A 27,796-nucleotide genomic window follows, 5' to 3' on the forward strand; every position below is an offset into this window, starting at 1 on the left:
TGTGGATTAAAAACATTGGAGACTCTTTGATACTTAGACTTCATTAAACAATAAAATTCATGGAATAAGTAGACATTTGGTCAGAAGGTAAACAACCTTAAACTTGTTGTCAGGCCCCTTTGCTATAAGCTCATCCCTTAATTATATCTCAACCTCAGAACAGTAAACCCTAAGTAATAATAACAACAAAAAGCAAGCAAATGAGAGAAAGCAGCCAGGTAATTACTTGCTGTCTTACATCAAGAAAACAAAGGAAAAAAGAAATAAAATACATAACACTATCTTGCATAGGAATGACAACTTTGGGCAAGAAACAAGTAAGGTGCCACGAACAATTAGAGCAATTATCCAGTTCCTTGCTTGATGCTTCCATAGGCATTTCCTCTGCTGGCGTTAGTCGCCCACAGCAATGAAGAGAAAGGCGGGCGGGAGGGAAGATGAGAGTGGGAGGGCGCAGATGTCTTGACTGACGCTTCCTGAACTTAAGTCTGCGTGACTACAGGGATTGGTCTCCACCTAAGGCTGCTAGACTCAATTCAAAACATATATGGCTGGCTACCTTTCAAAAACAAACTGATTATGCAGCCATTATAATAAAGTCTTCTTTGATGCTGTAATACAATGTGAACTTTTTTTTTAAATTTGGGTTACAAAACTGAATAGTGTCATGTATCACAACAATTACACAGGGAAAAGATGATTAAAGAAATTACCCAAATTGCTAACAACTGCTATGTTACAGACATAAGTCTATGGATAATTGTTTCCTATTTCCATTTTCAAAATTTCAACCCAAATGCATTACTTTTATTTATTTTTAAGGATTTTATTTATTTACTGGAGAGAGAGAAAAGGAGACAGAGATAGTGAGAGAGAGCACGAGCAGGGCAGAGAGGGAGGAGGGTCCCCGCTGCCCCAAGGGTTCTTTTGAGCCCGACGCAGGACTCGATCCCAGGACCCTGAGATCATGACCTGAGCCGAAGGCAGATGCTTAAGTGACTGAGCCACCCAGGCGCCCCAAATGCATTACTTTTATAATGAAAAATGCAAATTCTAATAAAATGAAAGCCAAAGCCTGTCAAGAAATATGAGATGTATATTAAGAACCCTAAAATCTAAGAATCTTTTGACAGGAATCTATCTTCAGAAAATAACCAGAGAAATACAGTGAATTATGAAGATGTTCATTGTTCTATTTATGATAGTGAAAAACTATAAACAATCTAATAAAAGTATGGCTTAACAAATTATTTTATAGCATCCAAAAATACATAAGTCACTTTTGAAAACGCTGTTTTTAGGGTGAAATGCTCATGACCTAACATTAACTGTAAAACAGAACAGAAAATTGCGCATAACTTAATCACACTTAAAAAAATTAAGACATATGTGCCTACAATTATACATACACACCTATATATACAATATATAAACACATAAATACTTATAGACTAGAAAGAAATGTGCCAAAATATTAATAGTAGTGATCTCGTTATGAATTACAATTTCTTTTATATTTTCCTAATTTTTCAAACTTCCTATAATGAGGATATACTATTTTTATAATCAGAAAATGCTACTCATGTGATACTAATAGACCAAGATATTACATGCTACTGCTAATGTGTATTATAAGAAAAAGATTAAGAGATTTAAAATAGGCTATCATAAAATTTACTGATTTACAAATCTGGTCTTCTGGAAGGTTTTACTGGAAACTTTCTTCCTGAATGATTTAAAGCAGCAGTCCCTCTGGGTAGACTGCGTACACAGAAACAGTGCATGCCACGTGCCTGTTCCTTGACTGTGGCAGTTACAAGAGGATAACAGTACCAAAACCCCCAACTGTCACTAAGAGAGTGGTCGAAATGTTGTTAATTTTTAGTTTCCTTCTTTGTATTTTCCTGTATTTTTCATATTTCCAACAATACTGTTTTAATAATAAAAGGAACCAGTAAAAGCGGTTTCAAAAGTATTACTGGGTCAGCTGACAAGACTGGAAAGCGGAAGGTAGATTATATCCAAGCATTCTACCAACATTAAACTTCCTAAAAGTGGAACTATAATGTGGTTACTAAAGAAATACCCTAGTCGCAGGAAACACACACTGAAGAATTTAGGAGTAAAGGGACATTTAACTTCCTTTCAAAAGGTGCAGGGAAAAAAACACAGATACAGAGAGATAAAAAGAGAATATGAAAAGTATAAAACAAATTTATGGGTTAATGAAAGGTCTTTGTACAATTTTTCACCTTTTCTGTATGCTTGAAGTTACTTTTAATTTTGAACAGAAAGCAGCAGTAACTTAACACAGGCATAAAGAATATAATTTACCTCAATATTTTCTTCCCCAAATGTCTCCACAGCTTTCTCCTCAGAAAGACCACAGGCACCATATTCCAAAGGAGTAAACACAGTTGTTGGAACATTCTCATAGTCACACTATTTCAAAACGAAGTAAAGAGTTAAGACAGGAGAAATTATAACTCAAAAAGGGTATACATCAAAAAGGTTCAAAATCAGGAGAAAACAAACTAATAAATTTCTACCACAAGTATGGGAAGTCACAATCCCAGGTATAAACCTACTACCCTGAGAACCATTAACTCATGTGATAGTTGTAATAGAGGTATGAAGTCTGGCAAGATCAGTCATGAATAGATTCATGTGCCTTCTCCATCCAACACCAACTGATGTTAACAACAAGGACACACTTTTTCTCCCTTTATAAAGCAGCCAAAAACAAGACGAGTGTACCCAAAGCTGACAGTCTCATATTGGTGACAGGAATTAATAGACTTCTTTGGAAAACCAATTAGGTAATACCAATTAAGAGCCATAAAAACATTCTTTACCTCTGTGCCAAGAACCCCACTCTTTAGAAATCTATAATAATAATTTACTGTACAGAAAAAGCTCCATGCATTAATTGAGCATTGCTGCAGTATGCCTCAACAGTGGTAATATATTGATTGGCTTTCAAATGCAAATAGGAAAGTGGTTCTACAGTATATATGCTCAGTGTGGTATTATACAGCCACTTCCACTTCAGTGGAAGACCACAGAAACAAAAACAGTTACTGACGCTATTTCTAAAGCATATTTTATGATGTTAATAGTAGAGATGACAAAAGGATTCTGAAGTCAAACAAGTTTGTGAAACGCTGGATTAAGTAAATAAACAGGTTTCTCTACTATGGATTTCTCAGTCTTCAGTACACTGATGTGAAGTGTGGAAAAGAGATTATGTAAATGCCAAATCTGTTTGTAAATGCAATTTGGTAAAAACCTACCGACCACATCTGTACACAGAGGGGAGCCTAACTAACAGTTTGCACTTAAAATATCAGATACTCAATTCCCCTTTAAAACAGTAGGGTAAAATCTTTAAAATGTGTCTCCCTCTAGAAACAATAAATATAATCCTTTTTCTCTAAAAAGAACATAAACCCTTGGAATTAGGAATCAAAAGCACAGGGAGACATCCCCGGACAGCCATCATGGTGTTATCACGGACCAGAATTACCGTCCTGCTTTCAACAACAAGAAAACGAGACAAAGAGCAGGCAACACTTTCAGACACTGGACAACAGGCAGCGCAGGACTGTGATCCCTGACAGAAGAGCAACAAATGAGGCGAGTCCAGTGATTTCTTGTTTACCGTCCAGAGCGCTATCTAGGGACTGGGTGCAAAAGGAGGGAACTCAGAGCCCAGCAGTCTCTCTGAGTCATGGAGGTAAGAGACCACAGTTCAGGGGAGTCAGGGGGGCTTGAAGCTGCGGGGCACCGCCCCAGAGGGTGGAGCTACACAAAAGAACTCTTGAAATCTGTGGGCTGAGAACTGATCTGTCCATGTGTCACAGGAGGTACTCCACGGTAAGGAAAGAACCACTGGAAAGCAGAGGAAGCAGGAGGCCCCAAGTGACCAGAGCTCTTACAGGACTGGAAATAGCTCCTGTTCCCTCAAGCCAGAGTAGAAAGAATTCATAAAGTAAGGGGAACGGGGAGTCCTCCAAAAGGCAGCCCTAGATGAAAGGTGGCCATTGACAGACCCTAAAAAAACACAAAAGCAAGTTTTACAAAAGGATAAAACTAGTTCCACATAACTTAATGGGCGGCCAGCACAAAATCCAACACTGTATAAAGGAATTCAACAAAACCCAGCACCCAACAATGTAAAATGTCCAATGTCCACATTCATCCAAAATAACAAGACATGCAAAGGAGCAGGAACACGTGAAGATAAGTGTACTGTGGCTTCTCTATGGTTTTCACATAAAATATTTTATATATTTATATTTTATTTTTTAAGTAGGCTTCACACCCAACACAGGGCTTGAACTCACAACTCTGAGATCAAGAGTTGCATGGTCTACCGACTGAGCCAGCCAGGCACCCCTAAAATACTTTATAAAACTGAGTTAACAAATAAAGTACCACTTTAATAATAAAGATGCTAATGTTTACTCTTTGTAAAAACAAAGTATTTCAAGTGTTTGAGAGCAATTCTAAAAGGATCCAAGAGACAATTGGTCATTCTGCTGACACGTCCATCATACTGTGCTTTAAACTGGTACGTGCATCTTCTCGTGAGGCTTTTTAAACAAAGGGCTTAGTGGAATGTCCATCATCTACAGGCTGACTCAGTTTTACAGTCTGTTATAGATCAGTTTTTGAAATGATAAAAACTTTTTTTCTTCCCTTCATCTGTGTTTCCAAAAGAATGAATATTTAGTGTATTTAATGGCAAATATTTTTTTAAGTTTCAAAAGTTTATTATTAAATGTTAAAAAGGTTCATTTAAATTTTCCCAATGTATTTGCCACTTCATTTTATTTAGGAAAGTTATGTGTTACAGAGATGTTTGCAAATTGGTGGATTCTTTAAGTCTTGAGATACTTTTCCTATTCCATCCCCTATTTTTCTATAATCTATACTTCCCAAATCTTTCTTAGGCAATAAATCGTCATGATTAAGACAGCAGTACCTAAGATCAGAACTGGACTTCATTTATGCCTCGGCTGCCTCCCAGCCTTATGACCTCGCAGTTACCTAATTTCCCCTTACTATGTCATCAACCTCCACAGCTGCCCCGAGGCTGAGTGAGACAAGGCTCACAAAGCACTTAGCACAGTGCCAAGCATGTCGCAAGAACTCACGTGTAGCGCTTTGTCTCCCTTTCCTCCCAACACTCTGGTAAAGTAGTGAGGAATAGATAGCAATTTTGGAGGAAGGCACTAACACCCAAGATTCAATCTGGGCTCCCTTAAAATCCCATAATGGATTTAACTCAGCCAGGTGTTGATGTTAAGCTAAACTTTTCAACAGAAAAGAGATCTTTTCTGGGAGCTGCTCCTTTAGAAGGAGGGCAGACATGGATTCTCTCACCTTCTCAGATACGTGGTAACAGTCTCATTAACACACGTTGGGCAAAATTAAAGAGATTATGCAGTTGCTTAAAAAAAAAAAAAAGAAGTGTTTGATTTCCCCAAATACATTTAACCTAGGTATCTACTGGCATTTCGACTTGACTTTATTTACTATATTAAAAGATGGATAGACCAGTGAGATTTCAAACTCAGAGATCTGAGCAGCACCTGTTTATATTTTCCTGTTTGGGAAAGCATTTGTCGTCTTATTAGAGTTAGACTAAAAATAAGGGGAAAAAACACAAAAGAGAACAAAAAAGGAGTCCTTTAATTGCAACTTATATTAAATTCTGATGTTGATAAAGCTTAAGGCACTTTAAGAAAAAATTTGCTCTACCTGGCAGAGAAGCACTTTAAGAAAAAATCTGCTCTACCTGGCAGAGAACAGAATACAGTACCATGCCCACATATGGAAGGCCATGTATGTCCAAAGTGGGTGCAAAGATTCATTAAAGGTTTTTAAGAATTTTGTGCTACTTAATTTCAACTTTATTTAGGAGCAAATATTTGCATGTGCCTCCTTTGGTTATTTTTGGCATATAAAAATATCTCCATTTTACTAAAACACAAAAGATGTAAGGTCAAGAACAAATTCAATGCATCGCAGGGTGTATTTCTAAATACCCCTTTCTTGGTTTACCAGATACTCAAAAATTGCAACAATGAATACAAGACGTAACTCATTCAAGGAAGTGGTTAAATTTATCCCAAATAGTAGTAATAACCAGTTGCTACGCCCTGGATGATCAGACAATCTGGAATTTAAAACCCTTTTTAATTTTTAGCCTCAATTCTGTTAATTTCAAAATAGAAGACCTTGCTATGCCACCATCCAAACTAACCCCAGGTACCTTTGAAATGCCGGTCACAAATTTATTAGCTGCATTCTTTGAGGTTTCCATTACTTTAACCAACCTAGATCAACCCATGGTGATTAATGTGTAAGGAAAATGGGCAGAGACTAAGTGCTTTACAATCAGTGTTCCTGGAATCCTTTCCAATAATTAATTAGGGAGGAAATGTTGATAATGGGGAAGGCTATGCACGTATGAGGGCAGGGAAAAACACATGGTTTGAAATCTTGGTACCTTCCCTCTCAGTTTTGCTGTGAACCTGTAACTGCTCTAAAAACTCATCTTAAAAAATGAGAGTCTATTTATTCTTGCCATCTAGTCCCATGAAACATACCTAAGAGTTTCAATTTCCTATACTGACTTTAAAAAAAATCACTTTAGAACATTAATATAACACGTTAAACATTCCAAGAGCGGAAGACATATTTTTAAAAATGACAGGGTAATAAAGCCTGAATATTGGTTTAACAGCTTTGCAAACTGACATTATTAACCAGATCCCCAAATCCTTTTATAGCCTAGATAGGTGCCATAAAAGGATTTAGAAAATTCCTAAATTGGTAATAATGAAATTAATGTAAAACGCAACTATTATGCATATATGGAACATAACAGTGCTGAAACTTGATTAATCAAGCTCATTTTATACCCAGTGTGATTCCAAGAATGACAATTTTCATAATAAAGTCATAAAAGTACAGCAGTCTTAACAACATCTTGTTTGGGATACAGTTAATAAAGCACATCTAGGATGCCGTCAGCAAGACAGCTAAATTATTCAAGACCTTGAAAACTTCACAGCTACCCCTGACTAGGGTACTGGTAGTATTACTGAAAACAGTATCAATAGTGGGGCACCTGGGTAGCGCAGTCGGTTAAGTGTCCAACTCTTGGTTTCGGCTCAGGTTGTAATCTCATAGATCGTGGGATCGAGTCCTGTGTAGGGCTCCATGCTCAATACAGAGTCGGCTTGAGATTCTCTCTCCCTTTGCCCCTCCCCCACTCACACACGCTCTCTTTCTCTCTCAAATAAATAAATAAACAAAACAAAAAAATCCAGCATCAGTAAGTGTCATCCACAAACTCACCTTCACATTGGAGCCAGCATAAAGCCTCTGAGCCAGCAATCTTCCTGCCTGGATTGCTACTGGGGTAAGCTCCAGCTTCCCCTCTAATATATCGCCAATGGCATAGATGTAAGGCACATTGGTCTGTTCCTCATCTGTGACAGGTATTTTTCCAGTCCTGAAAATTCATTCAGTTAAAATCATCAATTACCACTATTAAGTAGAACAAAATCTCCTTTCTCCCAAAGAAGCCCAAAATTGTGATTCTAGCTAAGGGCAATGTTCTAATGTGTTAACTTAAAAATATATACACACAGGGGCGCCTAGGTGGCTCGGTTGGTTAAGCATCCGACTCTTGATTTCAGCTCAGGTCACGATCTCAGGATCATGAGATCAAGCCCTGCATCAGGCTCCACGCTGAGCATGGAGCCTGCTTAAGATTCTCTCTCTCCCTCTGCCTCTCCCCACATCACATCACCATAGCCCCCTTGCACTCTCTCTCTAAAAAAATACATACATACATAAAATAAAATAATATAAAATAAAAATTTAAAAAAATACGTAAAAAGCTTAGAGACTATTCTGGAATAAGAAAAACGTAAGAAACTTTGGGGGAAAACTACAACAGTGGTTAAGAATATGCAGATTCTAATTATGCAGCCATCAAAAGGAATGAGATCTTGCCATTTGCAACGACCTGGATGGAACTGGAGGGTGTTATGCTGAGTGAAATAAGTCAATCAGAGAAAGACATGTATCATATGACCTCACTGATATGAGGAATTCTTTTTTTTTTTTTTTTAAAGATTTTATTTATTTATTTGACAGAGAGAGAGACAGCGAGAGCAGGAACACAAGCAGGGGGAGTGGGAGAGGAAGAAGCAGGCTTCCTGCAGAGCAAGGAGCCCGATGTGGGACTCGATCCCAGGACCCTGAGATCATGACCTGAGCCGAAGGCAGACGCTTAACGACCGAGCCACCCAGGCGCCCTGATAGGAGGAATTCTTAATCTCAGGAAACAAACTGAGGGTTGCTGGAGTGGGGGTGGGGTGGGAGGGATGGGGTGGGTGGTGATGGACACTGGGGAGGGTATGTGCTATGGTGAGCGCTATGAATTGTGCAAGACTGTTGAATCATAGATCTGTACCTCTGAAACAAATAATGCAATAAATGTTAAGGGAAAAAAAAGAAGATAGCAGGAGGGGAAGAATGAAGGGGGGGAAATTGGAGGGGGAGACGAACCATGAGAGATGATGGACTCTGAAAAACAAACTGAGGGTTCTAGAGGGGAGGGGGGTGGGGGGATGGGTTAGCCTGGCGATGGGTATTAAAGAGGGCATGTTCTGCGTGGAGCACTGGGTGTTATGCACAAACAATGAACCATGGAACAATACATCAAGAACTAATGATGCAATGTATGGTGATTAACATAACAATAAAAAATTTAAAGAAAAGAATATGCAGATTCCAGGGGCGCCTGGATGGCTCGGTAGAGGAGCATGCGACTCTTGATCTTAGGGTTGTGTGAGCCCCACGTTGGCTGTAGAGATTACTTAAATAAATAAAACTTAAAAAAAAAAAAAAGAGAGGGCGCCTGGGTGGCTCAGTTGGTTAAGCGACTGCCTTTGGCACAGGTCATGATCCTGGGGTCCCAGGAGTCCCTCATCGGGCTCCCTGCTGAGCAGGGAGTCTGCTTCTCCCTCTGACCCTCCCCCCACCTTAGGCTCTCATTCTCTCTCAAATAAATAAAATAAAATCTTAAAAAAAGAATATGCAGATTCTAAACTATAATAACCAGGTCTGTTAGTTATCACCTCTATGATGTTGGGAGGGCTATTTAATATCGCTAAGCTTCATTTTCCCACCTATAAATGGGAACCATAATAATGGGAATACTGGTAATAAGAAAAAGGATACCATCTTCTATCTTAAGGGAATATGAGGATTCAATGAAAATGTGTACAAAATATTTAGCACAAAAGTCCATGGCTCACAGTAAGTGCACAGCAAGTGTCAGCTGTTAACATTACACAAAATCTAAGCTTTAGACCCACTGGGAACAGGCTAGCAGGTTTATTAAGTTGAGGGAACATTTGGTCTGCTAAATCTTATTGGTGACCTCCTCAACAACTGTCTTTTCATCCTAGTAAAAAAATGAATTTTCAAAAATCCTCACAATCAGACTAGGAAGTTTCTTCTCCAAACTACAGGTTATTCCTGAAAGGGGAAAAGAAACCTGTATTTTTAGCTTCCCAGACATTTGGCATACACAGTACTTATTTTTACTGGGCCTTTTAGGAAGGTGCTATTGGGCAATAGCCCCAGGCAGGAGATAAGCAGCTGCCACCGATCTTAGTCATCTCATGTGGTGCTGTAGTCCAGAGGATCTGAAGAACTCTTAACCCAGAAAAAAAGTTTTTGATACTTGCAGCTGTCACTAGAAATACAGTGACCACTCATCATCCTAAAACTTGGTAGCTCTAAACATGGCTCAAATCTACATATTTAATGAAGCTCAAAGCACACACCTGCAATTAGCTGTGCAGTTAGATTCTTTTTCTGGACACTATACCTTAAAGAAACAAAATGCAAGCTGCTCTCTCTGCCATTTAGATTTTGAAAAGGGAAAAAAATAAAACAGGAAATACTAATGTGAGCGGCACTGGGAGTTTTCTCCAACTATAATAAAAACTAACTCTAAAAATCTAAAACTCCACTATTAATCAGTATTAGAAATAACTGAAATAGTATTTGATAAGATATAATAAATTTTTTTCTCTTACTTTTCATTTATCTTTACCCCCACGGTTTCTAAGCCAATTTTTCTTGTGCAAGCATCTCTTCCTATTGCCAGCAATACCTGAAAAGTTATTAATATATCAGTGACTGTTATCAAAAAGGCTGCATATAAGTTACTTAATAATTAAGCCAATCTGATTTCATTTTCCAGACCTGGAAAGAAATATTTCATTAAGAAAATAATGCAAGAGTTTAAACAAATTATTTTAAAAAATATATCCACTGAACAGGATATAGCAGAAATCCTTATCCATTTATTAAGAAAAAGAAAGTTAATAATTCCTTTCTAAATCTAGCCAAGTTTAGGGACAAAGATAGCATAGCCTATGACTGAATTATTTTTTTTTTAAGTAGTGAGCTAGGGAGCTTAAAATTTTGAAAGAGAAGTTCTAGGTCATTTAAAAACTTGGATGCCTTTTTTAGCTATTTGACAAATGATGTTTTTAAGTTACATATAAAACAAATTATAATATCACAAGTAATAAAGGTGTCTTAAAATGGGAATATAATCAAGGGTTTTGGAAACAGAAAACTGCCATTGTATGTACCCAGCAAATATCCAAAAAGCACATTATTTGCTTTCTAATGAAGCAATAACCTGGGTCCACTCCTTACCGTATTATACTCTCCTTCGATGATTTCATCACTACTGGTGGACTTAGCTATCACCCTGAGTCGGCCTGGTGTCCCTGCTTCAATTTGTTCAACCTATAAAAGTAATAAAGTTTTACTCCACAATAAGAACATGTACTAACCCCCTTCTATCAGGTTAATGCAAAGTTAAACACAAAATCTGGCTGGAAAGGTCTTTCATGTCTCATCTCCCTCACCTTAACATCATTAGGACAATAAGATTTTTTTTATTTTACCCCCTTCTTTCTTGTTGCTTAATGTTTGCTGGAGTGCTTTCTTTCAAATAATTCCCAAACAGAATGAAATTCAAAGAGAAAAGTGGGAGAGGACTACAATCACTAAACTCCAACTAAAGACTTGCTGCTTTTCCCAGGCTCCTATATTGCAACTCACCCAGAACCATTAACCCCCTGGAGAGCCACTACTGCTCAAGTTCAGAGATTCTCTTCCAACTACAGATGTGCAGCTTGGTCAACAAAGAATAGACACTGGAGTAAATCAAACATGATACAGGTTAACAGCTAGAGCACCCTAAATAGTACAGGGAGCAAGGAGGTAGGTTTATCATAAGTAGGGGTAGTCTTCAGTTGTCAGGGATGTAAGGAGGAAGGAGCAAACCCTGGAGCTGTGCTGTGCCAGATGGGATCAAACACACTAGCCCACTACTCCGAGATGCCAACCATGACCTCCAAACTAGGTAGCGACAGATGAAAAACTTCATCACCTGGAGGCTTCTGCAGGTCTGTAGTTCACCTTTGTCTCTGAATGACAGCAAATCATGGGTTTCTATAAAATATTTGCTCAAAGAAACTTAAAATCACCTGCAATTTCTACTCTACCTTATAGATACAACCATTCTGTATGGGAAGACTGCCAAGGATCATTTTACTTTCACCATCAATACAATAATAAAGATTTTCTTCTCAAATTCCCTTCCTTTTTATATAGTTAAGCCCATTTGAACATACTGAAAATGTCTTTCCTATTTAAGTTTAATGTTCTAACCTCTGGAGAAGTGCTGCATTACTCAGATTAGCTGCATTAGCTCAGATTTGCCTAAAAACGATAAAGGCCTCATCACACCTCTAGTTCCTTCCTGCCTCACTTACTTTTGTATTCCAGTTAGGCTTTTCCTGTATCTAAAACAATTTCTGCATTTAGAACAACTTTATTCCCCGTAATCTCTCTGCACATCACACTGCTCTGTCCCAAACATGTTCTCTCCTTCCTCCCTGCAGAAGGCCACTTCTACTAGGTCACTGGCTAATGCAACACAGCTTCACCAAGGCCCATGGGGGTGAGAGAGACCCTGGGAACCCAAGTAAAATGTCAGGTGCACAGATATATTTATTTCACTAGGAGTTAGTCCACAAGATCCTCAAACTTGCCCAAAACTCTCCAAATATTAAGACATTATAAAGGAATGGTCAATTAATCTTCAACAAAGGAGGCAAGAATATGCAATGGGAAAGACAGTCTCTTCAATAAATGGTGTTGGGAAAAACTATAGCTACATGCAAAAAAAAAAAAAAATGAAAGTGGCCCACTTGCTCACACAATACACAAAAATAAACTCAAAATGGATTAAAGACCTAAATGTGAGACCTGAAACCATAAAAACCCAAGAAGAGAACACAGGCAGTAACTTCTCTGACATCGGCCCTAACAACATTTTTCTAGATACGTCTCCTGAGGCAAGGGGAAAAAAAGCAAAAATGAACTACTGGGACTACATCAAAATAAAAAGCTCTCGCACAACGAAGGAAACAATCAACAAAACTAAAAGACAACCTACTGAATGGGAGAAGACATATACAAATGACATATCTAATAAAGGGTTAGCATCCAAAATACATAAAGAATTTCTCAAAAAAAAAAAGAATTTATACACTCAACACCAAAAAAACAAATAATCCAACTAAAAAATGGGCAAAAGTAGGGCACCTGAGTAGCTCAGTCAGTTAAGTGTCTTGACTCTTGATCTCAGACCAGGTCATGATCTCAAGAGTCATGAATTCAAGCCCCACGGAGCCTACTTAAAAAAAAAAATGAGCAGAAGACATGACAGACATTTCTCCAAAGAAGGCATCCAGATGGCCAACAGACACATGAAAAGATGATCAACAACACTCATCCTCAGGGAAATGCAAATCAAAACCACACACCATGAGCAGGGAATCCCTGGGTGGCTTAATCAATTAAGCATCTGCCTTCAGCTCAGGTCATGATCCCAGGGTCTGGGATCCAGCCCCATTATCAGGCTCCCTACTCCATGGGGAGTCTGCTTCTCCCGCCCCCTCTGCCCCCCAACACCCACTCTTGCTCTCTCTCAAATAAACACATAAAATCTTAAACCCACAATGAGATATTACTTCACACCTGTCAGAATAGCTAAAATCAAAAACATAAGAAACAACAAATGTTGGCAAGGATATGGAGAAATAGGAACCCTCGTGCACTGTTGGTGGGAACGCAAACTGGTGCAGCCACTGTGGAAGACAATATGGAGGTTCCTTAAAAAATTAAAAGTAGAGGGGTGCCTGGATGACTCGGACAGTCTGCCTCTTGATTTCGGCTCAGGTCATGATCTCAGGGTCCCGGGACAGAGCCCCCTGATGGGCTCTGCACTCTTCGCAAGTCTGCTTATCCCTCTCCCTCCTCTCTGCCCCTCCCCCCCAATCCCCACTCAATGTGTACACACTCTCTCTAGAATAAATAAAATCTTTTTAAAAAAAATTAAAACTGGAACTACCCTATGATCCAGTAATTGCACTACCAGGTATTTACCCAAAGAATATGAAAACATTAATTTGAAAGGATACATGCACCCCTATGTTTATTGCAGCATTATCTACAATAGCCAAATTATGGAAGGAGGCCAAGTGTCCATCAGTAGATGAATAAAGATGTGATTTATACAAACAATGGAATATTACTCAGCCATAAAAAAAGAATGAAATCTTGTCATTTGCAACATGGATGGAGCTAGAGAAAATACAACGCTACGCAAAATAAGTCAGTCAGAGAAAGACAAAGAATGTAAGGTTTCACTCATGTGGAATTTAAGAAACAAAACAAACGAATAAAAGAAAAAAGACAAACCAAACCAACAGACTCTTAACTATAAGAAGAAACAGATGGTTCAGAGGACAGGTGAGTGGGGGGATGGGTAAAATAGGTGATGGGGATTAAGGAGGGCACTTATCATGATGAGCACTGGGTGACGCATAGCATTGCTGAATCACTATATTGCACACCTGAAACTAATATAACACTCCATGTTAACTACACTGGAATTTTAAAAAAGACATTATAGTAAGAGGTTACTCTTCTATCAGAACAACGTGTACGTACAGCTGTTGTTTTCTAATCATGGTCCTAGTGCAAACATAGCATATCTACCTCCACTCCCTAAAAAACAACTCCAGTAATCAAGTACTGATTACTTCCAGGACATCTGCTACTTAATCCTCACTACAATATTGGGAGATAGGTTCATTTAAGATTTACTCTGTGCCAGGTCTGTTCCAAATACTTTCTAAGTGTCAGCTAATGCAATCTTCATAGGAACTCTGAGACGGGTGCTATTATCATCCTGATTTTACAGAAGAAACAAGCTCAGAGAGGTTAAGTAATTCCTCCAAAGTCATATAGTGAGAAAATGCCAGAACAGTATTGAAAGCAAGTCATGATCATCCCAAAGCTCAAACTCTACCCATCTACATTAAGAGATCCCTAACATGGTCCTACAAAGAACCTAAGTTAAGCCACTGAACAAACTTCACAGCTAAAATTCCTTAATTTGTGTTAACACAACAGTCTCATCCTTACCTGCTCGAAAGGAAATTTATCTATTAGTCTGAGATACAAGAAGTGATTGATTTTGTCACTTTTATATATCAAAATATGTGTAAATTGGCTTATTTTTCGATCTTTTCAAAAGAAGATTAAAGAAGCAAAAAAGGCCAGCCCATATAACAAAATTAGATAATCGTTCTCAGAGAAGCCAGAATAATACTGTGCATCTGTTGACTACACAGTATACCAAGGGCAAATGTCTTATGAAAAAAATTTAAAAACCAGCCCAGTCTTGAACTCTTATTTAAATCACTGGTGTGTATCGAGAACAAAGGATAACAGACCAAAGATTATAAAGTAAAGGGATGCCTGAAGGAAAGCATTAAACAAAAGAGAACCAAAGAAAGTTGAGAAGAGACTAAAGACATTATTAATCTGCAGCTGAGAACAAAGCTGTTTAGGTGGTAGCAGGTACAAGTTCATATACCAGTGTCACAGATGAGGCACTGCAGCATTCCTAACGGTTTATAATGCCGAAAAAAAAGCTCCCATCGCCCACCCCAAAACGCTCTCTCCTGCCATTTAAAGGTCAGTATAGGGCACCTGGGTGGCTCAGTTGGTTGAGTGACTGCCTTCAGCTCAGGTCATGATCCTGGAGTCCCGGGATCAGGTCCCACATCAGGCTCCCTGCTCGGCGGGGGCATCTGCTTCTCCCTCTGACCCTCCCCCTTCTCGTGCTCTCTCTCTCTCTCAAATAAATAAATAAAGATCTTTAAAAAATAAAGGTAAGTATAAAAGCAACAAACCTACGAGCAACTCCACTTACTTTTATTGGTATAAACTGTTTTATAAACTTGACACCATGTTCTTCCATATGTTCACCAATTTTGTTGGCCATGTCCTGGTCAAATCCTCTAAGGAGAATGGATCGTACCATAACAGTAACATCTAAGCCAATGCCAGCAAGAAATCCAGCACATTCAAGGGCAACATAGGATGCTCCAACCACCAGCGTCTTACCCGGGCAATAAGGTAAGGAGAAAAGATCATCACTGAAAAGAAATTTTAAAAAATAAAATAAAATAAAAAAAGAAGAAAAGAAAGAAATTGAAAATGTTCATATGTGAGTAATGACTAAATCAAAGCAAAATTTTTGGTTTCTCAAGAACAATACACTTTTAAGATTAAAAACATTCAATTAGCTACACACATAATATATGAGAAGTGTTTACAAGGCCTTAGACACTGTCCCTCTCTTGCCACTCAGCTGCTTTGGGAGTAGCTCAAGCTGCCCAGGGCCAAACACAGCAAACCACCTAACTCATGGTCAAACAAAATAATTCTGAACTGTTTGGAGTAATTCTCCCCTAATGTGTCTAATATCGTATATTCACAAACCCAAACCCCCACCCCTCATATATCACCACCACTCAGTTCTTTCCGAGGTGGAAAATCTGTGTTACTTCTTTTTATCTGGAACACCAATTATCAAGAATGGGGAGAAAAGGAGAAAACTTCCAACATAACTGTTTTCTAAAATAAAAACCAACTATAAAAAGGAAAACCTGACAAAATCTTTTAGTCAAGTGAAGAATATACAAGACATGAGAGAGATCAGAAAAGCATTGTTAGGAAATGAGTTTTTTTTTAAATATGAGAAAGGAAGCTATCCAAGACAACAAAGAGAACTGTTGCCATCTGAGCTGCCCCTATATGAGCCACAAAGGAAAAAAATCGTATCTCCTCCCCCAAAAAAGGGCCTGAAAGGAATAACTTATAACACAATCAGAAACTTCTGGGCAAAAAGCATCCAAGAGTACATATTTTTCAACAACCTCTCTTAATGTCGTCATAATGTGAAATTCCTTATTTTATTCCTAATGTGAATTGTTATGTCACCGTATGATCACCAGATGGGCAAAAATAAATCACACAGCCAAACCTTGTTTGACTCATTTCAGAAGGCCAACCTACACTGACATTGTGACCATGTGAACAGCAAGGAGGAGGGACTAGGGTTTAATAAATCTACATGGCCCGCCATTCTGTCATTGTTTTAGCATCTGCATGAATATCCATCTGGTTTTAAATATTATACATTTCTAATATACACTCACACGTATGTACATTCCAAACATAAATCTATATGTCAGCAGTGATGTTAACTGGGTGGTAAGATGACCAATGTTTAGTCTTGAATTCTTGCATAAAATAATTTTTCCCTTCTCTTTTTTCCCAAGTCCCTGTCCCTTTGGGCAAAAATGTGGCAAAACACTAGGATGTTCTAGGAATGGACTGAATGTGTTTGAAGAAAAAAAAACCTGAAAAGCATAAATCTACAATGGGTTTCTCTTTTCTCCCTGCAACACTCCCTTACCTGCTGATGCAGTACTCTCTGTCACCAGGGATGCCCAAGTAACGTGGCCTCTCACCAGTAGCAATGAGAAATCTCTCTGCTGAATAAATTTTTTCTTTGCCTTTGTTATTTGTTGCCTACAAAGAAACCAATGTCAACTTTAAATAACTTATTATTCATTAGATAGTTAACAAAGGCCATTCACATTATCCAATTTGATCTTCATAAAAATTTGGTAATACATAAAGATGTGAAGGCTGAGTAGTTAATAGACTTAGTCAAAATCATAAATCTGGTAAGTGGCAGAGCCGAGAGTCAAATCCAGGTAACCTGGCCCCAAATCCAGTATGCTCACACTACCACCCCACAAGAGAAAGTCCCATAAGATGTGACTGCAAAATCGCCAAACTGGACAGTTTGGGTCACCATGGCTTTTCCTTCTACTAAGATAATCACTTTTCTCTTTTCCTCCCCTACCCCCAACCAATCACACAATTACCTTAATCCTATGAGGACCCACAAACTGCCCAAATGCATTCTCATAGGTGACTTTCTTCTCCCGCAGAGCTACCCGGTAGCCCCAGTTCAGAGAACCAATGTGGTTCTGTACGGCTTCTGTCATTTTATTCCAGTCATGTTTAACTGCACAAGAAGAGAAGACGAAATGTTTTTAGCTTTTCAACTGCCAGGCAAAGATCATTTCTCAGTAACTATTCGCATGGAATACAAAGAGCAGAGCTTTTAGTCTGAAAGAGCAGGGTCCTTCATTTTAAGCATATAAACAACTTTTTCATGCTCAAATATTCTTTCCTTTTTAGAAGACTATCAGACAATTCATCATGCAAGGCTTTCTGATAATTCTTTAAAATAACTAGGCGCAAACTTTTTTTCTTTTTTAGAAATGAACGAGAATTTTACTTTGATTGTAAATACTGATTGCTGGAATAATAAGGTGTGGTAAAGCCTAAGATCTTGTATTTTTAACAATCCCCAAGGGATCCTGATGTAGCCAGGTCTGGAGTGAGTGAGCTGGTAACAGAGTCTAGACCAGAGGCCGGCGAACAAAGGCCAACTAAGGCCCCACAGCCAAATGTAGCCCATCACCTTTTTAAAAAGTTTATATACCCACGATCACTTATTTACATGTATCATCTAGGGCTTCTTTTGTGCCACAATGGCAGAGCTGAGTAGTTGTGACAGGGATCATTGGGCCTGTGAAGCCTAAAATATTTACTATCTGGCCTTGTATTACATTCAAAGTTTGCTGACCCTTGATCTAGACAGAGTATTTTAAGACTGTCTCACTGACTCCCAAATCCCCATCTCACCAAAGAGAGGAAGATTTTTTTAATTCTATCATAAAATGAATCTTTTGGGGGGCACCTGGGCGGTTCAGTCAGTTAGGCATCCGACTCATGATTTAGGCTCAGGCCATGGTCTCAGGGTCATGAGATCCAGCCCTGGGTCGGGCCCCACACTCAGTGGGGAGTCTGCTCTGGATTCTCTCTCTACCTCTCCCTCTGCCCCTCCCTGTGCATGCACACTCTTTATCCTTCTCTATAATAAATCAATTTAAAAAAAAAAAAAAGAATCCTTTGAGCCAGGCACTAATATATTAAATTTCAATGGATAAAAATCAATCATTCATTCATTAATGACTTATCAATGACTAGAAAAAAAATAGAGGACACAGATAAAATATACTCTCGTGACAGGACAAAGGCAGGTCCTAGGAAAGCTGTGGTTTGGAAAGAAGGAAAAGAGAATCAATATATACTGAAAGATCTGTCGTCTGAATCTTAGATTCAGGGTCAATAAGTTGCTTGGCCACATAAGAAGTGGTGAGCCAAGTCTAGCCACCCAACGGCCAGCCTCTAGAACTGAGAATGACAACACAAAAATTGGTCTGTAGCCTCCCAGAGAATAGATCGCCGATATTCAGTTCACAGAATCATAAAATGTTAGACTTTGAGAGATCAATGAAAACAGAGTGACTGCAGAAGCCACTGTGGTTGCAATGCTGAGAGGGTGATTTGCTGGGGGGCGGGGCTGGGGAGCGCGAAGGGAGCCCTGCCAACCCGCCCATTTGGCCTCAGTCTAGACGAAAGAAGAGAAAGGATTCACTCCTGCTTTCTTCCCCAGGAATGGAATACAATCGTGTAACTCACCCCTCTATGCTAATCATCTAGCTGTAACAATTCCCAACATTTTGCCAATCTCATTTCATATACCCCCTTTTTCACTAGAGTATTTAAGATTTTATTTTATTGGGGGGGGGGAGAGGGAGAGAGAGAGAGAGAGAGAGAGAGAGAGAATATGCACATGAGCGAGGGGAGGGGCAGAAAGAGAGGGAGAGGGAGAAGCAGACTCCCGGCTGAGCACAGAGCCTGACATGGAGCTGGATCCCCGGACCCTGAGATCATGACCTGAGCCAAAGTCAGACCAACTGAGCCACCCAGGTGCCCCTTTACTAGAATTATTTTAAGCAAATCCCTAACATTTTATTGGTGATGTGTTTGGCTGTTACAGTGATTTAGGAATGACCAAAGGCCAGCGATGTTAAATATCCTTTACTATAGTTTCTTACAATTAGGAAGTGTCCAGCCCAACATACCAATAACGCCCCCGGGGAGAAATAATGAACCAGACCACAGGGACGATTGATTCACTTCGGAAATTTCACAATTATAGAACTATTAAGTGGATTATACTCTGCTAATCCATCAGGAGATACTATATTCTAAATAAGACAGAGTTGAGATTAAATAATAGCACCAAAAAATTCAATTATTTCAAAATTCAAGTTTGACGATTAGACCTATCCCAGCCTTAATTCTGTTAAAGCTTTCCTTTGCAGCCATCAGGCCCCACCTGATTTTCAAATTCCTCAAACCCCTTTTCTACCAAAGTTCCTTCTTCACCCTCTGGTATAGAGGGCAGTCACCCCCGTCCCCAATCTCTAGTGTGATTATGCTCAGGCAGAAGGAACTCAAACATTCTAGCCCACCAGTTTGGGATTCAGCATCTGGGAACTCTAGCTACTCCTATGGTCCTGATCTTGCATTTCATTCAGAGAATTAAGCTTCTGTCTTGTAAAATCCAAATTCCTACTTTATGTACTACTGGCGGTAAATGGATCCTTGCTGGACTCTGGATGGTAACATATCTGGAACCCTAGTTCTCTAGGGCTGTGCTGCCTTCTGATAATGCCCCAAATCCACCACTTCCTTGAATTCCCAAACACTACCTGGATAGTGCACATCCCCACTCAGCCCACCTGCCGATACAGTTCCAGCATTTCTCATAGGTCTCCAGATTCAGCCGGCTCAGTCTACCAGTTATAATCCAATGCTAAGCTTCTGCAATATAGATTCTAGCTGAGCAGGCAAGATGTGTAATTCACCTGTGTGTGACATTAATGCCCACCACAGCAGCTGGATCTTAAAGCCAACTGTCTGTTGCTCCTGCTCTGCCCCTATCCTACTACAGAAAGCCAGGCCACACTCTTAAATTTGACAAGAGTAATCAGACTAACTGAACTTTGTGGTATCTTTAACATCTTCAGCGCACCTACTTATTCGAACTTCAGAACACCTGAAGAGGTACAAATTACTTCCAGTATATACACAGGGAGATCAAGGATGGATGACCTACCCAAGGCCACACACTAATTCAGTGGCAGACACAGATACACTATATATGAAACATCAGGAGTGTGTAGGAAGAATTAATCCTGTAAATCCTCAATGATCTTGCTTTCTTTGTAATGATAGACGGATCATAAAACTTCTCAAATAAAGGGCAGATCACAGCTGAGTCCTAGATGTGTCACTCCGCCAGTCACAGATTCAGCTCTGCTGCCTGGTCCAGCTCCCTCTCCTCCTTCCACGCCTAGAGCTATCTACAGTGTCAGAGAAGAAAACCTTCCCAGAACACTGGAGCACTGTTACACTGTTACTTGGTCAAGGTCATGAGATTAGCTGTGTTTCTATTTAAAAAATGCAAAATTAAGCCTTCATGCTTTATCTGTGGGAACAGGGATCAGCAGCCTCTAGGGGTTTCTCATTTGAAAAATACATTGCCAAGTTTCTTTCTCCCTCTAAGACCTAATGACATAAAGTAACATCTGTCTAAATCCACTGTACTCCTCACTACAACCATTTTAAAAGGAGGGAGGTGGTGACCGCTCCCTCAGTGGTGGATCCTGACAGGCGCGGCAGACCTGGGTCTCTGCTAGGCCACAGCTAGCTTCAGAAGTCCCAAGGCTCAATGAGAAGAACGGAAGATAACACAGTAAACAAACCACAAGGTTTCCATTTAGGAAGAGTGAAGGGATTTAAATACAGGGCACAACTCTCATCAAAGATTGTTGCTCCCAGCATATACAAGAGAAGGAAGGTATAAAAATAGAAAATTATATATTTCTAACATTACAACCTGGAAAGGGGGAAGAAGCACAAGAGTAAAACTGTTAATTTAGTTGAATAAATAATTTCTTTAAAGACAGACTTTGATTTGGTCCAAGTCTTAAAATCCCATTAAAATTCAGGGAGCTGGGGTGCCTGGGTGGCTCAGTCATTAAGCGTCTGCCTTCGGCTCAGGTCATGATCCCAGGGTCCTGGGATCGAGCCCCGCATCGGGCTCCCTGCTCCACGGGGAGCCTGCTTCTCCCTCTCCCACTGTCCCTGCTTGTGTTCCCTCTCTCCCTGTCGCTCTCTCTGTCAAATAAATAAATAAAATCTTTAAATAAATAAATAAATAGATAAATTTCAGGGAGTTTTTACTGGTTTTAATGTATAGATCTGGACCATGCCAGTAGTGGCTCTTTATTACCTCAGCGGCTATACATTTATTAGTTCTCTGTTATAAAATTTAGAAATAAATTCAACATAAATAAGCATAGCTACTGTTTATTGTTACCTGACAGCTACAGAGATATTCTTCTGCTGGAAAGATCTGTCAATTCACCAAATTCTATTTCACCACCCACTTGATTACTGAATTTATTAGAATTATACTTAGTTGGCCCTGTTAATAAAATTTCACATTCAGCAGAAGTCTGTACTTAACTTTTTAAGATTCTAAAGACCCACTATATATACTTCTACATTTCTAACTAAATTAAGCAATTCTGTTCCTGTGACTTTATTTTTCATAAGAGTGGATAGCTTAAAGCTAACAGCAATTAGTACAACATACCAATTTGAGTACTAGATCCCTATATGAATAAATAAAAATTGCGTGACTGAGTTATATAGCTCCCGGCACTGTTATTTACCTAGATTTAAGAGACAGACACATTAGGTATAGATGACAGCATATGGAAATTATAAAGCTACATAAATCAAAATTTGCTTGGAACAACCTTACTTTTTCCAACGAACTCTAGACTTTTTCAGGTGAATATTCTTGTTACATGTCCTCTTTAAGAGGGAACTAACTTGGTTCAAACATACGAACTTCCTATATCTGTAAATGTTTTTCTACACCCCATTAAACAAAGAACCAAGTGCTTGGCAGAGTCTACTCCAATTTATTGAAACTGTGAATGGAAGAATTAAAAGCAGCAAGTCCAGAGGAAGACACAAAAACGATATGATGAGTAGTGGCTATCTGAGCCGCTGCCGTACTTAATCCTCATGACATGCAGTGAACGGCAAAGTCAGAAGTTGTGCCAGGTCTGACTATTACATTAACCTACATTTTAATGTGTCAGGAGGGCTGGGGTGAAGGAAGTTCTTAACCCAAGGGACCCAGAATACCAGCAAAGACTGTGTGCCCACTTAACTCACGTTACCAATTTTACCTCTGGGCTCCCAGGGTACGTGGTCTGCACATCAATGATATTAGTGCATCAGTGATTAGCGGAATCTGTGTACCTATACCATTTGTGTTACTCATCTCTGTATTTCCCCAGCACAGACTCAACTGCAAATAGTGGGCACTCAACAGCGATATTCTATAACCTTATCAGCAGAATTTCTAAAATGTCTACTAGGAAGTCTAATAAATTAACTGAAGGGAGACCTCTTGTTAACCAGGTACATTAAAAGCAGGCTTCCAGGAAGGGAAAGAGTGTATGAATGGCAGACTCAGTGAGACTTTCAGACACAGAAGGAAACAATAACTTGGGGAGGGGGACAGAAGTGGGCCTAGGGGCAGACTATCGGTAGATTATGTGTTAAATTCATATTCCATAGGTCAAAAGGGTCACCTCGACTGCCCTTTTTGTTGGCAAGAGAAAAGGATATGAGGCATGGCACCTCAGAAGTAAACAAGGAAACTCTTAGTACCAGCCTCAGGCCCCGAAGGTCATGGACAGAGAATAGCTTTGTAAGGATCTGAGGAAAGAGAGGTGACTCCAGCATAAGAACACTTTTAAAGTAATTGATTTTCTAAGACTACAGACTTGGGGAAAAAAGTACTGTTGATTTCAAACAGGAAGTAAAAGCATCAAACAGAGGAAGCAGGACTAATTTGAGTAGGGGCAAAATGTTTCAAAGCATGTATTTATGCCTTATTTTAATATTTAATAAACTATTAATTAAAACTCAGAAAAAACTACAAAATAAAATACCCTGGCAAATGCCCCGTACCCTGTAGATCTCAAAACTACTATCAGGGAGCATCTGGGTGGCTCGGTTGGTTGAGCATCTGCCTTCGGCTCAGGTCATGATCTCCAGGTCCTGAGATGGAGCCCCATGTTGGGCTCCCAGCTCAGTGGGGAGCCTGCTTCTCCCTCTCCCTCTGCCTCTCTCTCTGCTTGTACTCTCTCTCTCGAAGGAATAAATAAAATCTTTAAGAACAACAACAAAAAACTAATATCACATAAGACTGGAGTTTCCCTCTTCAAGGACATGGTGACCTATGTCGTTAATTAACTATGCAGCCGTGCCAACCTCATTTTTTTCTTCTACCAGATAATGTAATCTACTTTCCAAAGGCAGCAATTTCTCTTCAACTTTCCTAGGGTTGCTAGGGTACTCTAGATATTTTACCCAACAAAGACTAACCATCTCTTTCTCAACAAATAAGCAGTCCCCCCACCCCCAAAATATCAGCTCATGAAACATTTCTTTGGAGAGAGAAAAATAAAACAGCTTCCAAGGAGAGCAAATGTAACTTACACTCTTTATGAAACTCTATATATAAGAATTTATTTGAAGGGCACTTGGCTGGCTCAGTCGGTAGAGTGTGCGACTCTCGATCTTGGGGTCATGAGTTTGAGCCCCACATTGGGCACAGAGATTACTTAAAAATAATAATAACAACAATAATAATAAAGAATTTATCTAAAAAATTCTGGTTTTCTATTATAGAAAGGCACTCCAAATACAGTATCTGTTCTTACTACAACAGCTATGCAGCTATCTGACACAGAATAACTACAGTAATTTTATACATAAAAACTGTCAGCAGTAAAAACCCCCAGGTCAATTTCTAGTCCCATAAAAATGGATGGTGCTTTGCAAGCTCATAGCTCAAATCCCTCAAAAGCACAAACGGAAGAGCGGCTTCTCCCACCATACCTGTCTCCTCGGTGTTCCAACCATAGTTGCGAGAGTCTTGTAGGGCTTGTCCTAACAAAGCCGCTTGGTGCATCAGTTTTTTAGGTATGCAACCCACATTCACACATGTTCCTCCAAGACCTGCAACAACATTGAGAGATAAGTTTACATCCAGCTTCACAATCCTTTAAAGAAAACGGTCAATAATTATTACTGTGCTACGGAAGATCATAATCTAATGTAGCCAATACTGTTTTTACAAGTTTATTCTAAGACTCGTGGCATTTCTAAGCTCAGAGAGCCTTATGTATCAAACAGTGACACATCCTAAAATATAAGGAAAATGAGAGTACCACAATTTCCACACACTGCAAAGATTCAAAATTAACTGCTGGTAAGATGCCAGAAACTGAAATTTTACTTTGTGTACAATCCTACACTCGCCACCACATCTATGAATAGAACTAAATGGTAACAGGGTTGTTAAGCTGGCCATGGTTGGACTGTAATGGGTCTAGAACTACATATAAAATCTGGTGTATATGAACTTTTTTTTTTTTTTTTTTTTTTAAAGAAGGTGGTCGGGACGCCTGGGTGGCTCAGTCAGTTAAGCATCTGCCTTCAGCTCAGGTCATGATCTCAGGGTGCTGGGATCGAGTCCCACATCAGGCTCCCTGCTCAGCAGGGAGCCTGCTTCTCCCTCTGCCTGCCGCTCCCCCTGCTCGTGCTCGCTCTCTCTCTCTGACAAATAAATTAAAAATCTTAAAAAAAAAAAAAGAAGGTGGTCTACAGCTTTCGTGGATTCTCACGAAAGGATTCATGACAAAAACAAACAAACAAAAGGTTTAGAATCTCTGAGCTTAAAGAACATGGTGATAGACTGTCTCCATTAAAACAAAATGTAGGCAAGCAGGGAGGGAGACAAAATGGCTTAAGAGTGCAGGACGGCAGTGGACTTCACATAAGAGAATGCTTCCAGACTGCGACTATGGAGTATAAGCTCCACAGGCCAGAGCGGCTATGCCCAGCACAAGAATAGTGACTGATACCTAATAAGTATTTGCTGAATGGATAAATTAGAAATTCTGACACTCTCTTATCCAGAGTTCCTGCTTCTTGCTTCCTAATTAGAGTAGCTAAGTTATCTTGATAAGATTTACATATCACATCAATCCCCTTCTCAAAAACTTCCTACTATGCTTTAGTAAGATCCAATTCCTCATCTTGACCTACCAGGTCCTGTACAGACTGACACCTGCCTTCCTCTCCGTTCTTAGCTCCAGCTCATACCATCCGTGCTACAACCATATAGGACTCCTACCTGCCTCAGGGCCTTTGTATGTTCTATTCTGTGAGAGAAACTGAGAAAAGTCCCCTGGAAGGTTCTTCCTCAGCTTTTGGCATAGTTGGTTCATTCTTATTCTTCTGGCCTCATCTAAAGGACACCTCTTCAGAGGCCTTCTCTGATAATCTTCTCAAAGTTAAACTCGTTCTTCTACCCAGTTCCTCTCTATTCTACCATATAATTATTTTTAGTATCACTTATCATAATTCATAAAGTTCTTGCTTATCTTGGTCTCCCCACTAGCATATAAACTGCACAAGGGCAGGAACTTCATGTCTATCGAGTCCATTTCTATATTCTCCAATGCCCTTGCTCATAATAAGTGATAATTTAATTAATATTTGTGGAATAAATGAATAAGGAACATTTAATTCACCAAGACTCAGAAGCAGCATGGGCTATTCATTAAGATATCTAATTCCAGTTCTTGATGAATGTAGGAACTGGTTTTAAAACAGAAATCCACAGATAAGTGTTTAAACTTTCAGTTATTGAGCCCCTAAATTTAAAAGATAACTCAAATATTTAGCTTTAAATCATCATAACAGCTGTGGATAAAGTTTTGCATTATCTTGACTGCCAAAAAACCCTAAATTTTCAACATTTAACTGGAGTCCATTTTAACAGCCCAAAGTGAAAAAGGTAGATTTTTTTTAAATTTTTAATTGGGTTTTAGGAGCCATTTAAGCCAATGCCAGGGAAAAACCTGCTCTTACAAATTCACTTCTAAAATACTTTAAAGCTTACCCCATCTAGTTCCATGAGGGGTTGGAGTGACAAAATCCAGGACCATTACCTTCTTGTCATATCTGGCTGCCTCCTGGAAAATAAAAGTATTAAAATCAATTGGAAAGGTAAACATGACAGACTAGAAATGGGCTTTTAAAACTCCAAGCTATTCTTATTAAGCTACAGAAGCTATAGAAGTACTTTCATCAAGAAGATAGAGTTCAGGGGCGCCTGGGTGGCTCAGTCATTAAGCATCTGCCTTCGGCTCAGGTCATGATCCCAGGGTCCTGGGATGGAGCCCCGCATCGGGCTCCCTGCTCGGCGGGGGGCCTGCTTCTCCCTCTCCCACTCCCCCTGCTTGTGTTCCCTCTCTCTCTGTCTCTCTCTGTCAAATAAATAAAAAATAAAAAATAAAAATCTTAAAAAAAAAGATAGAGTTCAACTTGGAAAAATGATTTATAAAATAGTTCCTTTATAAACATGTCCCGCCCAAGTTAATGTGCAAAATGGCACAAGAGTGGCTCAAACAAATTCCAGGGAGAACCAGAAATCTGTCAGCAATGTGACTATTCTAGCCATCACCCAGATAACACACAGGGAGCCTTGCCTTGGCGGCTGCCAGTCCTCCTGAGCCCCCTCCAATGATGATGAGGTCATAGTCGTAGGCCTCAGGGAGATCCTCAGAGCCATTCATTTTTAGTAGCTTTTGAAGTCTGCCCTCCTGATAAGCCTAAAGAAAAACAATGGAAGGGGAAATAACGTCACTTAAAAACAGCAATGTCTGAAAAGTTTTGTGAGGAAACCTTTCTTTAAAGAAAAGCAAAAGGAATTTTCAAAGGAAAAATATTAATTTATATTACAGCACCCAAGTAGAAAATGTGTAACCCTCCTTTCAAGCGGTGAGCAACGATCTGCTTTTGTTAGGACTGTTCGAATTCCTTTTCACGTGATGGAGAGCTAATGCTGAGATGTTCCTGCAAACTTCTACATACGTTAGGGAGTGACATTCCAAAAAGATCAACCTAGTCCTAAATCAAGTATTATCATCAGTCCTTTTTTCCTAGAATTATTACACCAGGATTCAAACTAGGTTTTTAAAACACTTGTACTGTATGTTTTTAATAAAACTGTCAATTCCAGGGAAGCCTGGGTAGCTCTGTCGGTTAAGTGTCTGCCTTTGGCTCAGGTCATGATCCAAGGGTCCTGGCGTCAAGCCCACTGGGCTCCTTGGAGCCTGCTTCTCCCTCTGCCTGCCACTCCCACTGCTTGTGCACCCAC

At 39.4% G+C, this 27,796-nt stretch overlaps 1 protein-coding gene across 5 annotated transcripts in view; it reads right to left on the reverse strand.

The window, feature by feature from the left end:
* Positions 1–27,796, reverse strand: part of TXNRD1 (thioredoxin reductase 1) — a 61,659-nt gene that overhangs the window by 14,059 nt on the left and 19,804 nt on the right. For 3 of the 5 annotated variants that reach the window (XM_025882340.2, XM_025882339.2, XM_073900362.1), the window contains 10 exons: positions 27,126–27,248; positions 26,537–26,609; positions 24,466–24,585; positions 17,436–17,578; positions 16,958–17,073; positions 15,407–15,632; positions 10,765–10,857; positions 10,134–10,210; positions 7,372–7,528; positions 2,335–2,442 (listed from right to left, as the gene is read on the reverse strand). In XM_025882340.2, coding sequence (XP_025738125.1) covers positions 2,335–2,442; positions 7,372–7,528; positions 10,134–10,210; positions 10,765–10,857; positions 15,407–15,632; positions 16,958–17,073; positions 17,436–17,578; positions 24,466–24,585; positions 26,537–26,609; positions 27,126–27,212 — 1,200 coding nt within the window. In that variant the 5' untranslated portion in view covers positions 27,213–27,248. The remainder of the gene's footprint in view (positions 1–2,334; positions 2,443–7,371; positions 7,529–10,133; positions 10,211–10,764; positions 10,858–15,406; positions 15,633–16,957; positions 17,074–17,435; positions 17,579–24,465; positions 24,586–26,536; positions 26,610–27,125; positions 27,249–27,796) is intronic. The other 2 variants (XM_073900364.1, XM_073900363.1) reach the window with 1 other exon arrangement.

The sequence above is a fragment of the Callorhinus ursinus genome, unplaced genomic scaffold (genome assembly GCF_003265705.2).
Source record: "Callorhinus ursinus isolate GAN/ISIS: 27379988/994484 unplaced genomic scaffold, GSC_fseal_2.0 scaffold14, whole genome shotgun sequence".
NCBI classification, from domain to species: domain Eukaryota; kingdom Metazoa; phylum Chordata; class Mammalia; order Carnivora; family Otariidae; genus Callorhinus; species Callorhinus ursinus.